Source organism: Meleagris gallopavo, chromosome 1 (genome assembly GCF_905368555.1).
Source record: "Meleagris gallopavo chromosome 1, MGAL_WU_HG_1.1, whole genome shotgun sequence".
Lineage (NCBI taxonomy): Eukaryota > Metazoa > Chordata > Aves > Galliformes > Phasianidae > Meleagris > Meleagris gallopavo.
This window is the reverse complement of record NC_139404.1, coordinates 32,790,322-32,806,121: the sequence shown is the minus strand read 5'-3', so window position 1 is coordinate 32,806,121 and position 15,800 is coordinate 32,790,322. Positions and strand designations below refer to the sequence as shown.

The 15,800-nt window shown below is 46.4% G+C and overlaps 1 protein-coding gene across 3 annotated transcripts in view; it reads left to right on the top strand.

Annotated features, from left to right (window-relative positions):
• Nucleotides 1–2,452: 2,452 nt before the first annotated feature.
• PPM1H (protein phosphatase, Mg2+/Mn2+ dependent 1H) overlaps nucleotides 2,453–15,800 on the top strand; it is a 132,752-nt gene continuing 119,404 nt past the window's right edge. Inside the window, exon 1 of one of the 3 annotated variants that reach the window (XM_085220297.1) lies at nucleotides 2,453–2,994. In XM_085220297.1, the coding sequence (XP_085076423.1) occupies nucleotides 2,759–2,994 (236 nt within the window). In that variant the 5' untranslated portion in view covers nucleotides 2,453–2,758. Of the gene's footprint in view, nucleotides 2,995–15,240; nucleotides 15,264–15,800 lie in introns of those variants that run through there. The other 2 variants (XM_085220291.1, XM_085220303.1) reach the window with 2 other exon arrangements.

Genomic DNA, 15,800 nt, shown 5'->3' with positions numbered 1-15,800 from the left:
TGGAGGGTTGTTAGAGTTAGGGTAGTATGGTTAGGTCATGGTTGGACTTGATGATGAGTCTGGTGCCATTCACAAGACAGTGCCCCAAGTATTGCATGTTCTGTAAAAGAAACATTCTGTATCATCAGAAAACATGTAAATACATTGACTCAACTCACCTTCATTAGCCCAGCTACTTCACTCAATATATCTCCTTCTCAAGCACCCCATAAACTCAAAGCCAGAACCAAAGCCCACGTGGAAATTATTGCAAATGTTTTTGGCTTTTATAGCCAAGTTTGTTATTGTTTAACAATGCTATCTGCATCCACGGATACTGAAAGCTTCTCAGGTGTGGCAGGGCCTGGCCAGGCCAGCTCTGGGCCCAATTCCTGCCAGCAGCAGGGCTTCACCTTGGGCTCAGAAGTGAAGCAACGGCATCCTCTTTCCTCAAAGAGAAATGAAACCCAAGCATCTTTACACGCTCAGGATGAAAAGGTCACACTGTACCCGCTTCATCCGCATAGCATTCTTGTGTCAGAAGAAAACAGCCACAGAATTTCAAGCAGCATACAGATACGTTTTGAGTGGTGAGCTGTTAAGCTGTCTCCCCACATGTCTCACCTGAGCTTTTGCTTGTCATCTTGCAGATAATCAGTTAAACTCTAACACGCTGATATATATTCCCTTGCATTTCTCCCTCACATTTTGCACAAAATGGCGACCACAGGTGGGGCAGGAGGACAAACCCTCATACTCCCGGAGCTCTTGTCAGTGGTATTTGTTGAGGTCATGGGTTAACATACTGCATAATTCAGTCAGCTTATCCAGGAGTATGTGTGATAAGCTGAAAGGAGCTCTACTTTTACACAGAAATTAGGAGCCTCCTCAGGGCACATGTCCAGTTGTGCTCATGTCCCTCTTGTCACTTCTGCCTCCCTCAGACAACAGTCTGGATGGCATTAGGGAAAACCATCCAGCAGACGTGAAAGAGGTTATCCTCAGGCATGAGGGCCTGGCAGGGAGCTGGACTGGGCACTGGCTTAAGTTAAGAGAGCAGCCCAAGGGCTTCTGATCACCTCAGAGTTGCCTTCTTCTGTAACATATGGATGAGGATGAATAGCTGCCTGTTACAGCCCCCACATAAAGGATCCCAGCCATATTTTAACAAATCTTTGGTTTTTTCTTATTTCTTTTCTTTTACTTTAAAGTAATGACTGCTGCAATATAACCAGGAAACAAAGCAAAACAAACTGAAAGTTTAAGTTATTAATGTCAAGCTTTTTTTTTTTTTTCCTAAGAGAGATTTACTTTTCCTCAGAATATCTCTCAGTCTTGGAAACTGTTAAGGCAGAGATCTGAAACACAGCCTCCAGCCTCTCAAACCAACATGTGTATCTTTGATGATTAATTTGGAGTGAGTTTTGTCCAACTCTCCTTCAAGTAGCATGGGACACATTGGTCGTATCCCTGTTCACGGGTGTCCTCCTGGTTCTTTAAATTCATTCACAGACAGCTGTGTTGCAGAGGCTGGGAACTGTTGCACAGCCTTGCTTTCCTCATGTCCATACACAAAGCACCGGGGCTCCACTGGAACCCAGCTATCGGGATGTTGATTAATAACCAGCGATGGAAGGAAGTCACAGAGCTCAGCCCCCACCCTGTGCCTGCCTGTACTCGGCATGTACTGGCTGGTTCTGGCAGGAGCCGACGTGGCAGCAGCTGATCCTCCCACCAGCCCCGCTGTGACGAACCTTCGTCTCTCTGCTCAGCACCACTGCGGTGCCGCCCTCACAGCCGGCTGTGCCTACTGCATCTCAGCTCGCAGGCCACACTGCCTTGGGATCACTTACAGCTCTCAAGAGCACTGTGATGTAATGGGGCATATATGCAGCCACGCTGCAGGGGACAGACTTTCTGAGTGCTCTTGCTGCCTTCTTCTTGCCCTGATTTCCCAAAGCTTGGCACACCCAACCCCGCAACTTTTCCGTGCATTTGGGTGGCCTCTGCCGGTAGCAGGTCTGCCAGGGCTTTGGTGAAGAAACATGATGCGGTCAATAGGGCACAGCTAAGCAAGAAAGGCTTACAACTTCTGTGTCCTCTCACAGTTGAAAACGTCCAGGCTCACCCTTTATGTGAGCATCCCCTTGCGAAAGCTTCCCGAGCACCTGGCTGTGCACGAGATAGTCCCGGTGGCTGCACAGCACTCTTGCAGACGCGAACCCCAGGAACGGGATGGGGACCTGCCGGCGGGCGGCTGCAGGACGCGCTTTAGGCCTCGTTCCACCCCCACACCTCTTTTTCATAGCGAAGCCTTTCGCCGGAAAAATCCCCTCAGCGTGTTTAGGAAAGGGACGGAGGCGCGCAGCCCGCAGGTAACAGTCCGCCCGCCCGTCCCCGCCCCCGGCCCCTGCGCGCCGCCGCCGGCAGCGGAGCGGCCCCGCCCGCCGCGCACCTGCCGCGGGCCGCCCCCACCGCGGGAGGCGGGCGGGAGGTGGGTGGGGGCGGCCCGTGCCCGGCGTGCGCCCGGAGCCCGCGGGCGCCGCAGGAGGAGCAGGAAGCGCCCGGGCGCATCCCGCCGCGCTGTCACATGACTCAGCAGCCGCCGCCGGGCTGAGTTCAGCCGGCGCCGCGCCGGGAGGGGGGGACCTGCCGCTGCCGCAATGAGCCCGCGGCCCCGCGCACGCTGAGCCCGCGCGCCCCGGCCCGGCCCCCGTTGCGGAAGCTCGGCGGGGCCGCCGCCGGTCCGCCGCTCCCCGCGCTGCGCGGCGGCGGTACTATGCTTACGCGGGTGAAGTCCGCCGTGGCCAATTTCATGGGCGGCATCATGGCTGGCAGCGCGGGCGCCGAGCACGGCGGCGGCGCGGACCTGCCGTTGCGCTTTCCCTACGGGAGACCCGAGTTCCTGGGACTGTCCCCGGACGAGGTCGAGTGCTCCGCCGACCACATCGCCCGCCCCATCCTCATCCTCAGCAAGGAGACGCGGCGCCTGCCCTGGACCACGGGCTACGCGGAGTGAGTACGGCGGCGGGCAGGTGGAGCCCTTCCCTTCGGCCCTTCCTCCACCTCCCGCAGCCCCGCGGCTCGGCGTCCCGCTCGGCGCCTATCGGCCGTGCCCTGGCGGAGCCGTCCCGGGCCTGCGGGGCGGAGGGAGCTCCCGCGGTGCCGTGCGGAGGTCTCGGCCGCGGCTCCGTACCTGGGCGTGTGGGAGGCGCGGAGCGGATGGGGGAGCGGCGGCTGCGGGAGGGCGGCGGGAGGGCTTGGGATGGCGACTTTTGGCCGGGGCTGCGGCGGAGATGGGGAACCGCCGGGAGCGGCTGCGCTCGTTCGTGGCTCGGGGACAGAAATCCGTTGGTGGCGAAGCTCGGCTCGGTGCGTGCGTAACTGCTTCCCTCTGCCCGTGAGCGCGGGCGGGCTGGGGGCACCTTCCCGCAGCCTCGGCCGCGTTGGTCGAGACCAGGTAGCAGTCCTGAGCACGAACGGCCTCGGGCTTAGGGCAGCGTTTGGCCGCGGCTCCTCACCCCCTGGCAGCAGAGCAGCTGCAGGGCAGCACACGTCCTTGCACCTGACACCCCCCTCCTCCACCTCCCCCGATGCTGGGAGCAGGTCTGAGGATGCGGCTTCTCTGCTGCTGTCTCCAAGTCTTGACCGTTCCTGGCCCTCCGTGTCACTCCAGCTGGCATCTACCAAAGTTCCACTGACTGAGCTCGTTCAAGCTGGTTTGTGTGGGCACCGTCTCTTCGGGCATGTTCTTAACAAAGCTACTGCAAAAACTGCAGTGAGGTGCTGATGAGTGAGTGATTGCTAGCCTTATTTAAAAGGTTCGTATGAGTTGCTGCATCACTGGGGACACTCAAATAAGAGGGGAGACTTATAGGAGTTCAAATCTGATTGTTCTTCTCAGATCATTAGAACTGAATATGTTACTGAGCACATTCCCTAGGAGCTCTAAGTTTAAATGTTTAAAAGTAAGCTCTAATTGTTCTGCTACTGTAATAGTCCCTCAAAAGCAGTTCTTTACCAAAGCAATAAGTGCTGCTATTCTTAGCTTGTGTGTGGAGCAGTGACTCTTGGTGGGTGGCTGTGGCTGTAGGCTGAGGGCCCAGGTGTGTGCAGTTCCACTGCCTGCAGCCTGGGCAGTCCATGAGGGTGCCAGGACTTTTCTCATACAGGTGTTCTGCTGAGCTCTGAGCAACTGAGTGAATTGGGAGGCGTAACTAAGTTACTGCCCTCCGTTCCAATTGCTATCCATGTGAAAAGAGATCAGCCTTTGCCTTTATCACCTGGTTGTTTCCCTTTTCTTGCCTCATCCTCTCCTGTACAGCCCTGATTGCAGTAACTGACTTCAGCATTGACTTCTTTGCTATCAAAAGTGCTGTCAGGCTGTTCCCAGTCACACCTGTCTGCTCCCCAACATGGGCTTTGGTTGCAACCAGAAGATGTCAAAATGCTCGTTGTGCTGGAGTGAAGAAGAAAGCAGTACTGCCAAAATTACATTGTCAGCCAAAGGCAAAGCAGTGCCACAGACGTAATATGCAAAGAATAAGAAGGAGATTGGGGCAAAATTGGGTTTTGCCAAATCTGACATTTTTTTTTTTCTCCCCTCCTATTGAGCTGTTCCTAGGCTGTCTGAAAATAATTGCAGGAGTTACTTGGAGGTATATTTTCTAAGTATCTGTTTTCCTTTTGGAATGCCTTTGAATTAACTAGAGAAAAGAAAAGGTAAAGTAGCAGGAAGGTCAAATTATTCTTTTACATATTCTTAAGTTTGTTTGCTAGCAGAATGTGGGGGAGGAAGTACTTGTATACCATCACTTAGCATTGTGTTTGCATCTATATTAAGGAAACTAGCAGAGCAGTTTGCCTCTTAGTGCAATGCAAATGAGCACTTGCGGGAGAACTAAGGGTTGGTATCCTCACCGGTGGCTTGTGGCAAGGGCCTGGGGCAGTGGTTTGTTGTGTTGCAGCAGGTGTTCTGAGCAGTGAGTTCCTGACACCTTGAAGTTAAGGAGAGGTTTGTTGTAGGCTTAAAAGATGGGGATTTCATCCTGGAGAGAGTATGTTCTGCATTTGTTTTGTGTTTGCCAGCTGTGGTGGGCCATGCACACAGCAGGGTTGGAGGTGGAGGATTTATGCTCCATGCCCAGCACTGGTGCTTGTCCTGCTGCCTTTGGGAGGAGGCTCTGTCCAGAGAACTGATCAGAAGGTGCTTCAGGGAGAGAACTGGTTCCTGTGCTGCGACTAAAGCTGTCTGAGTCCACAAAGTAGGTCATTCTTTCAGGGACTTTTTTTTGTACTTTTGGTTCCTAAGGACAGGCTCCTTCCCATCTTTTGTAGAAAAGCTCATCTTGTTGTTTACTTCTCCTCCTTAGCATCTGTGGCACATGCTTATTCACCAGCCCTGTCCCACCGGAGCAAACCCTGCTCCTTCTCCTCCTCCCCGTTTTCTTGCTTTGCTCGTACTGAACTTCTTTGTAATAGATATTTTTGCAATATTGCTCATCCATGTCGTATTTTAAGTAAGTAATTTTAAAAATAAGTTATCTTTGTGGTATTATGCAGCGAAATGTAAATTAGCATTTAATTTTTATTATTAGCTTTCCCTCTTTTAGTGGTATAATCGTTATGCAAAGCATGTAGCAGGCAAATGAAATCTTCAAAAGCATACTTGGTGCTGGGATAAAACATCACCACTTCCTGAAATTTCAGTAGGAATCCCACAGGGATTTGGCTTTGCTTAGTGAGCAGACTGAAAGCTGTCTGTTGGAACATCTGTCCTGCCTCCTGTTATTGCGTGGAAGACCTGAGACACTGAAGCCCAGTTCATCCCGTTCTACAGAGTGGCAAAAGGCTGCTGGTAGATGTTTCAAAGAAAGATGCTCTTATGCCACAGACACTTTTCTAGTGGTCAGCAAACTGAGTGGAAACAAAATGAACGTTGTACCCTACATCTAGCAAGCTTTTTGATTATCTTTACAGGTATTCTTTTGCTTAGAAATACTTCTTCAATCAAGGGCATCCCTAGCATAACTCTGCAGAATGTGGTTAGCCGGTTGGCTGATATGTATTAGGAATGGCTGAGGGAGAGAGCAGTCTGTTAGTAAACATTCCTTTAAGTCTGCCTTTAATCCGGGGGAGTAAGGAGGCTGAGGCTTGCTACTTGCTGAGAAGTGATTTATTTCAGTTGAGGAGGGGGAGAATCCTGTCTGACACTGTGTTTGCTCCTTGCCCCCTGCCCTCTGCAGGCAGCTGTGCTCCAGGGTTGTGGGGCTGCACCATGAGCTGCTTGCTGAGCTGCTGCTTGGATTGCCCTGCTGCCATGAGGAATACTTCTGTAGCTGCTTTCTGTGCTGATTCTTAGTATTACAACCTTGCAGAGCTTCTGCTAAGCTGCTATCAGCCTCAGTGCTGAACTCTGAAAGTGTAGAGGCAGCAGTAGGGATGGAGCGTGTAGCATTAGGTGGCTTAGATAGCATTCACCCATGTCTGTGTTCTGCCCGTATCACTGCTTTTCATCTCTCTGTCTGTCTTGTTCCTACCTTGAAAGCAGAGCACAAATGCGGTGGAGCAAAGCCTTCCCCTCCTGCCTGATTACATATGGCATGTAAAATGATTGATCCAAAATTAGCAATTGACAAAGAAATGGTCTGCCTTGTTCTGGTGAAGTTACGGAGAAACTTACAAGTGACATTTTGTGTAAGGAAAGCAAAACTTGAGCCATATTTTTTTTTATCTGTTTTGAATGTGAATGTTCATATGTGGTTGTCCAGAACACAGTGCTGCAATTGCTGTTCTAAATAATGAGAGTCCTTTGATGGACTCTAACTTGCTTTTTTCTGTATCACGTGCTATCCTCTCTGTTCCCTATTCTTACCTTCCTAAGGTCCATTTGGAGGCTATCAAAGGACACTATTAAGTGCACTTTAAACACAGGATTAAGTGAAACTTGGAAGGAGGCTCAGTCATGTTATCTGTGCCTTCTTATGCAAAGACTTGTTTAGCTTTTCTTCTTAAATTTCTGAATTATGCTCTAGATATTTGCACAGCTCCGAGTTATAATAGGTAAGCAGAAAGTAGGCTTTTGTGGTGTGTGTGTGTGTCTTGGCTTTATACAATCAATTTGTTACCCCAGCAGCGCCTTTTGCTTGATGAGCCACAAAGTCCAGGCTCTTTTTTCCATAATGTTACATTTCAGAAGTCTTGCGACGCTGTGGTTTCCCTGCTCTGCAGGCATGCAGCAGCAATTACATTTACTGTATGCTGACCCATAATGGGTACAGAGTCGTAGGTGAGATATTACAGCTGCGTCCTTCTGCAGCATTGTAACTAAGGTGCATTGTTATAGCAATACCTTAAGTTGAAAATGAAGAAGGGAGAAGGGAAGCTTACGGATTTTTTTCCACTCAAAGTACCGGTTGTTTTGTAAGGCTGGTGATGTTGCATCATGATTTCTCGTGCTGTGTTACTTGGTTTATAGGCAATGAGTGTATGTGAGGGACTGTGTGAATGCTTTTTACTGAAATTGTTTGGGGGGTTTTTTGGCCGTCCTAAATTTTATGTTGTCACAATCAAGCTAAAAGTTGTTCATTGTCAGGGCTAGGGTAACAAAGTGATAACTTTCCATCTGAAGTTCAAGGTAGGTAAAAGCTTCTCACGGCTGGGAGGTGGGATGAACCAAAGCAGAGGAATTGCTTGTCCTGAATTGGACAGTATGTCAGTGCTGGTGGTCAGCACAGGTCTCACTGCTCTTCATCTCTTATCCTGATCCCATCGCCTGCTGCTAGCAGGCGAAAGCTCTGCGGTTGGCTCCTGTGAATTGCAGGTTAGGTTCTCCTTTCTGGGAGCCTGTTTTGGATCCATCAGCTGGGAGCATGACTCATCCCTGCATGTAAACAGGTTTTTGTCTGTGCTCTGTTTGGTACAGATATCAGAGGCATAACATGCCCAGAAAGAGGAATGCCTTTTTTGTCTTGTTCTGTTTGTCTTTTTTCTTCAGGTTAAATACACAAAAATAATGAATTACTTTCCTTTAAACTTTTAAAAATTGTTTGCTCTTTTCCACATCTGGATAAAATTATGTTCCTTTATTCTTTCTGTAGTTCAGAGCACACGGCTGGGCAGGACCTGATGGATGAGCTAAAAATTCAAATCCCATTTGTGTACCTAAAGTAGGCTGAATGCTCTTCCTGCGAATGAATTATTCTTTTATGCATAATGTGATCTTAACTTTAATATACATTGCCAAACTTATTTAAACCTGGACCCATAAAAAACAGCCTACAGGAACCTCATGTAGTTGTAAGAGCTTCAGAAATCCCTTTCCCTGTGTAAGAGCTTATACCATGACATTTAATATTTATGTAATACCTCTAATTTGCAGAGTGCGTTGCAAATAATAATTTCAGAATAACCTTTGAGAAAAATGTACATGTGCAAATGTTCTGCTTCTTCAGATAAAGAAACTGAGGCAGTGAGGATGAGCTTTGGTAAGAGGGTGTGATATGCATGTGGAAAATATGTCCTGAGTTCAAAGCTGTGTGCTTGGACGACACAATTTTTCCTGCCTTTGTGTGCTTGGCTTTTCCTATGTGGTCTCTGATTTCTTAGAACTAATGGGGAGAGGGGGGGAGAAAGGGTAAATCATGTGCTCTGGTGTTTCTAATGTTGTCTGAATTGCATGCACATGATTCTCAAAGAGGCAAGTAGGAAATCCATCCTCTGTGCTGCCTTGTGCCATTGGACTGTGGCTGAGGAGGAGTGCTGTCTGAGGAGCTCACTTGGTCCCAGTTCCCAAATATGGAGGGGGCACCATCAGCATTCGGTGGACGCTCCGTCTTGGCTCCTTTGCCTGGGATACAGCTGCATTGCTCAGGAAGGTGCATGCCATAAAGAAATGTGACAGGGCTTTGCCCCTGAGGGTGGGCCTCTTCCAGTGCACCAGTGTGATCAGATGAAACATGCTTGTATTGACCTTGAAAAGAAGCAGAGCTACAAAGCACAGTTATCCCTGTGACAAGTCCTGTGAAGTATATGAGGAAGGAATATGTTTTGTGATTCTAAGTACTGGTCAATCAATTCTGCTTTGTGCTACATCCCTAGTAAGACTCTCTCTTGAACTCGGTGCTCTAAAATCCAGGAAGTCTTCCTGGGCAACTCCAGCTACATGCAAATTTTGCTTTTTGTTTCTTAATTAAGCTAAAAATGAAGCAGGAGGAGGAAAGTGACTTGTAAGACTCGGTTCCCACTTGGCCAGTTGCATTGACTAAGTGGAGTTTGTGCTCGGGATGGCTGCCTGGAATAGATGGCAATAACCCCTGTGGATTTCCTGCTGCTTCATTAGGTGGAGTACAAGAGGTCATGGTTTCAAGTGCTCAGCCTACAAATCTGTTCTACCCTTCCAGCCCAAACCCAACTCGCACAACGTGGCCGTTCTTGTCATTTGAGATCCATATTTGATCATTGTGTTCATTTCATTCCCTTCTCTTTCTTTTGTTTAATACCAAAGGTTGCATTTGCAATGCACAAATGCTGTGTGGCCACAGACTTGATGACTGTGGTGATACTCTTCCCAGAGCTTCACCAGAAAAGGCAGGGATTTAATGGGTCCTTCATCGTGGCTTTTCATTGTGATAACACCCTGATACCAAGAAATGCTTGTTTTATGCCATGAACAGTGGATTTGGGGAGGGGGACAGCATCTGTGTGTTTTCACAACCTTTTGTGTGTTCAGTCTGTGGTGGTTTGCAGACCATACTCCGACACTCTGCATGCTGTTGCTTCAGGACTGCTGCAGCAAAGTGTACTTGGACTACCGTAGGAGGTCTCCAGGGTTCTCTTGGAATCCTGTTGTAGTCACAGCTCTTCTTCCAAAGTCATTTCAGTTTAATTCTTCTGTTAAACCACAGGTCCCACAGCTAGGTGGCCTTTGTATTGTCCTGCTTGTGTCACTACCCCTTTACTCAAAGGCACCAACAGGTAATATCTCACTTCTCCTTTGCTCCTGCTGTGAGCCCTTTCAAATTTCCCAGTTTGTTCTGTGTCCTTTATGGCCCGTTATGATAATTTCTACTCTCCGAGTTCCCTGCAGAGAGGTGAAAGAAATCCAGTTCCAGCCAAGCAGATCTTTTTTTAATCTTCTTGGCCAACACTGATTCATTGAGGTTAAGTATTGTTTGTCTTTAGGTATATGGTAGAGGCCTCCTTGGAAGCAGATGATTCACAGTGCATTGCTGTAATGTTGTAAAATATCTACCAAACAACTATTGGTCTTGTCTCTGTTGGAGCCTTGTATTGGAATTGGGACAGAGAAAAGCTCTTCAGCTCTTGGCTTGGACAGTGCTCTGTTCCATGGGGTAGTCTAAGGAAAAAAAAATAAGAAATTACCCCTCAGTTCCTCTGTGATCTTAATATCTTCAGCTGCAGCAGATCACCATGTGATTGGGCCTAAACTTTTGTCTTGTTGTGTAGGTGTAATATTTAGAAGTGTAGCACTACAGACATTGCTTCTTTGAGTTGGAGGCTTTCTGTTGGATTTTGGAAGACTCATTTTTAGTGAAGATCTTTAAAATACCACTGATTTTTATTTTATTTTCTTATCCCACCCCCCTATTTCCCTTAATTGAGTGAAGTTGTTTATCCTTGGCTGTGGGCTTCTTTCTTTTTTGATGGGTCATATGGAGGAAAAAACAAGTCTGGAAGTCTGAGAGTGGTAAGCAAGCCTTCCTGTACTATCAAGTTGGGAAGAGCACTCCTGAGATGACTGTAGTCCCCAGGGAGCAAAGTTCTGCCCAACAGTTGCAGTTCCTGATCCATTTTGAGTGAGATCCGTCGTGTTCAACCTGTCACATCCCACATGCGTTGGGCTCGTTGAGCAGCACGGACGTGCTCAAAAGTCCACTTCCCTGCACCTCTGTTGGCTTTGGTGGCTGTGCAGGGGGTTTAGTGCCCCTGTCAACCCATTAATCCCCCTGGCTCTGTTTCAGTACAAGTGTCTTGGCATTCTGACTCTTTGATCTTAGTTTTTTGTTTATTTGTTCAGCAGTACGTGATGCTTTGCAGAAGCTTGTGCATTAAGACTGGGTTCCTTAGATTACTGCTTATGTGGTTTTTTTAGAACAGCATTTTAGAAAAAGTACCTTTTCTTCCAAGTTTGTTTTAATGGTGTTTGTTTCAGGAGTGAATACTAAAATTTGCTGCTGAGGTTGACTCTAAAACTCGGTTCAAACTAGTTCTTGTTTCTCTTTCTGCACTTATTTGTAGGTGTCTTGACTGAAAGAGGAAATGTCTTTTTTTTTTTTTCTTTTTTCTTTCCAAGGGCTTACACACTGGATCTTAGTTCAAACTTGAAGTGTTTTCCCCTCAGAAGTTCTAAAAGCCTTAGAGTAAGCTTGTGCTGCATGTGTGGTGTTGCTGGGAATGGAGTACGCCTTTTGATTCAGGTGTTTGGGTAGGTGTTCAGGAGTGAAAAATAGAGATAATAAAGCTAACTCCAATTAATACTGTTGCTTAAATCATTGCATACATCATAACGTTGTGAGTTATTGGTCTGAAGTGAGCAATTTCCATTTTGCAGAATATAAATCAAACTTTTCCTTCATCTTTCCACCCTTCTCTCAAAAAACCCCAAGATTTTCAACCATTTTCATGTATCTTTTGAAGACGAAAATTTAAATCAAGCTCGTGCTCTAGGGTGATGTTTTCTGACAAGAAAATATAGATGGCCACTTCTTTAGGCTGGGGCTCCCCCAGTGTACTTCTCAATGTCATTTTAAGGTCTTTCTGTCCCACTCCATTAGTGCAAAGCTGGGAATTACAGTCGAGCAAGCGCCTTCTGCAACTCCTCCTGCATAATCCAGTAAAACCCCAGGTCTGTGGATTGTAATTCTATTAGCTGTTAATCAAATGAAGTCGGGAAGAATGCAGCTGGCGTGCAGGAATGTGGGAAGTTCCCTATCAGGCTGTAATCCTGCTTTTACAGGAAAAAAAAAAAAAAAGTTGTAGGCTAATGTGATTAACTGTAATCCCATTCTTGGTTGGTTTGAGAGAAATGCCTGATGCCTACATCACCAGCTAGTTCTGTGGAGCATCTATAAGGTTTCTGTGGAGGGGCTGAGATTTTGCTACTCAGCTGGTTGTCTTGGGGGGAAAAAACTTAGCAGCAAGACAGGAATGAACTCTCATAGTCAGCACTTAAATTCTAGTCTTTGTTTAGAAATCTGAAACTAAGAGGATGTAAGTGGAAACACAAAATGAGCATAATCCTTTCAGATACCTATATGCATGTATAAATATGGGAAGAAACAACTTACAGGTAAACTACAAATTGCTCTTTAGAGCTTTGTAGGCCCCTAGGTTTACATTAGGATCCTGTTATTTGCTAATATGTTACTGCTGCTGCCAGAATTGGTCTTCTGGTTTATTTAATGCAGACAAGGGACAGGACTGTCAGGTAATAAAACTGCTGTTCAAACTGTGTTGAAGCGAATGAATGGCCTGGGGAATTTTTTCCCACTGGGGCATGTGTTTTTCCTTTTAGCATTAAGGGAGCGAGTATGCTAACCTCTGTTGAGAGGTTGGAATGAGGTGTTAGAAATACTGCTGGAGAGGGAGAGATGGGGCTCTTCATGAAAAGAATGGAAAATACCTTGGCATGTGTATTGTCGGCCCCAGCACAAACAATGAGCTGCTCTGAGGGCAAATATCATCTTTTTTTTCTGTGTGAAGTGCAAAGTGCAGCCTAAGATCAAGGTCTTCCAAGGCTACATCATTTGAAGGTTGGGTGCTGTCAGCTGGTGGCTTTTGGGAGCAGGGGCTCCCAGCACTGCCATTACTGGGGCTTGTCCTTGTTTCCAGGGGACATGACAGATGAGGTATGAGGTAGCTGTGGGAACAGGCAGAAAAATGCTCTGTTCACATCTTGTTCATTGGCTGGACAAATTGAAAGTAAGTGTGGCTTGGAGAAGGTAGGAGATGCAGGAGAATTTATACTATATTTAAGCAACAAAATGCTGTAATGCACATCCAATCACCTGCTACAAGTAATCAAGTTGATATTTGGAGAGGTTGTACCATGATATTTGGAGAGGTTGTACCAGACTGCCTTCTTTACAAGTAAAAATTATGATATAGTTTAATTACAGCATAAGGCATGCTGCCTTGTTCACAGTTGCTTACAGACCTGAAGTTCTATGTATGCGTTCCCTCACAGTTTCCTCTACTGCTAGCAAATCTCCTGGGGCTGTCATGTGTACATGTGACCTTAAAAAAAAATAAACAAAAAGAGAACTATCAATTAGTTGAAGGGAATGGTTTTGTTCTTCCTTCTTGAAACTTCATTGGATTCCCTGAAGAAATTGGAAAGACTAGGTGAGTTAACTAGATGGATTTAATCATGGAGAAAGATAGGGGTGGTTGGTTAGGATGATGTGAACAGCTGTTATGTAGGTATGTGGTTTGAAACTACTATAGCCTCTCTAGCATCCTTTAAAAGAACTACCCAAAATAGTTGTTCAGGGTATAGTCCAAAAGCCAAAGAAAATGTTAGAATGCAAAGGAAGCGGGGTGCAGTGGGTTGCGTTTAAAACACAGTTTAGAATAGTGTTCACACTTAATTATGGGGAAAGCTAAAAAGGAGAAATAATGACTATGGAAAAACAATTAGTAAATTCAGAGGAATTGGGGAACGAAAACAGAAATCAAGCCTATGAAAGCTGGAGAGAGTACTTTGAAGGCAACCTGAAGTATTTTTGTATTGGGGGAAGTTTTGACAAGAATAGAAACATTTATTACAGGCCATAAGCAGTAATAAAAGATGATGCTTCTCTCCAAGTTGGAGTATATGGGTAGAAGTCATTGTGTGAGGACATACAGTGTTGAAAGGCCACTTTAGTAGGTTGGAGCCTTTTGTTTCATGATGCCCAGAGGTCTTGGATCAGTCAGTGAAACTCATGTTAGAGGTAGGTGTCATGAAAACCCAGGGGCTTTTTTTCCTTTATATTAAGGAAGATATAACCTTTGACTCTCTGCTGCTTGGCAGATGACTCTATTAACACATTAATTGCCAGAAATTGCTCTGATACGGCTGGGTTCATTCCTTCATTAACCTCAAACTTCCACTGGGAATTGCAAGTCTGCAGTTGAAAGCAGGGTGCCACTGGGGGACATAAGCTGAGCTGCCATGAAAACTCTCCCTGGTGTGTTTCTGTTAGGAATGACAGTCAGTTCAATGTGTGGGAGAAGGCTCTTCCATGGAGACTGCAAAAGAAATTGAAAAAAGCAGCACAAACTGTACTGAAAAGCAGCATACAGATTTTCTGCAATGGGAGGAAATTCTTTCTTAAACTGAAGTCCTTTTGTAAGGTTGGGCTTGGAAATCATTATGTTTTAGTAGTCCATGGTACCTCAGAAAGTAACTTTTTCTTTGAGGATAGATGTGGTTATTTTATGGAATCCTGAAATAAGAGCTTTTTCCAAGCTCTCTAACATCTGATTCTTCATCTTTTTGTTTTTGTATAATGTTTTAGCTAGCATTCCTGAAACAAAAAAGCAGAGAAACTATATATATGGAAACAGCTGTCCTTTTCCAGTTCTCTGTCTGGATGTGCTGTTGAGACCCCCAGGCCTCCGGCAGCATGGCAGAGCTGTGCACTTCAACACTGCCCTCCCCAACCTTGTCGGAGTGCCTCAGGGAAAGGACTTGGCAAAAATAAACACGCTGCTCCAATAAACAGTTGAGCATTGTTACAGGCAGGTTACAAGACTGGTAGCACAAAGGTGCATGAGCAGCAAATGGGTGAGTCAGAAGCACTCAGCAAATAGCTCTGTCTGGAGGAACAGCAAGATTGGCTTGACTTTTAAAATGAAACTAGAGTTTGAAAATTGTTTCCCATGTGAGTATTTTAACAAGGCCTGGAGGAACCAAACTATCTCCAGAGAAACAGTTATGCTGGCAAGCAGCATGGAGCAGGCAGGATTTGCTCTCCAGGCAGAGACACTTGCAGCACAGAGCACCTGGCATGGCAGCAGTCTATCATGCAGAGAGCGAGGGGAGTAAGTCACATGTGGAGCAACAGCGTGTTTTGCAGGAGAGCTCATCTTACCTGGAACTAAAAGGATGCTTGTGTAGGCAGGGATGGGGGCAGTGTTATTTCAGGAAGTGGAAAAAGACGGCGGGGTTTTCATACAGCAGGCGTGCACTAAGCTTGTTTGGAAACGCTGCTGCTAGAATGTCTTCACGAGCTACTACTCTCCTACATCTGAAATAGTGAAACACATTTTATGTACAGGTAATTGCTCACACAATATTCTTCAGCAAAGTCGGTTGTAAATTAAATTGCAAATAAACCTGGGAAGCTGTGTGAGCTGAGCTTTGTAGAAAGTAAATCTTTGGGGATATGGGAGGAAGTGTGATTGCAAACTTGGGAGCGAAAGAGTTTCATCTTGCTTTAGCTGAAACTGTGTGAAATCTGAACAAATACCTGAGATATAAGAAATGCCTAACACTGGCATTGCTGTGTAAGCAGTGATTACTCTTCTTCCAGGACTTGATATGCTTGTAAGAAAGGCCCTCTCTTTTTCCTGTCTATTCACCTACTGCCCTGAAGCAGTAGTGGATGGAAAGTTGCAAAAGCTTTTGTTTTGCAGTAGTGCTGTCGAGTTTTGTGTGGACAAAGGGGCTGGTGGTAACAGGTAACTTGTAGAGTGAGAAGCTGGATCTATGCTCTTCAGCTGAGGAGAAGAGAGATGCGCTGCAAAAAGCATTGGCTTCTCCTAGTCTCTCCATGCATCTTGTAGGATGTCTACTGATTTCCTTCCTGCACAGA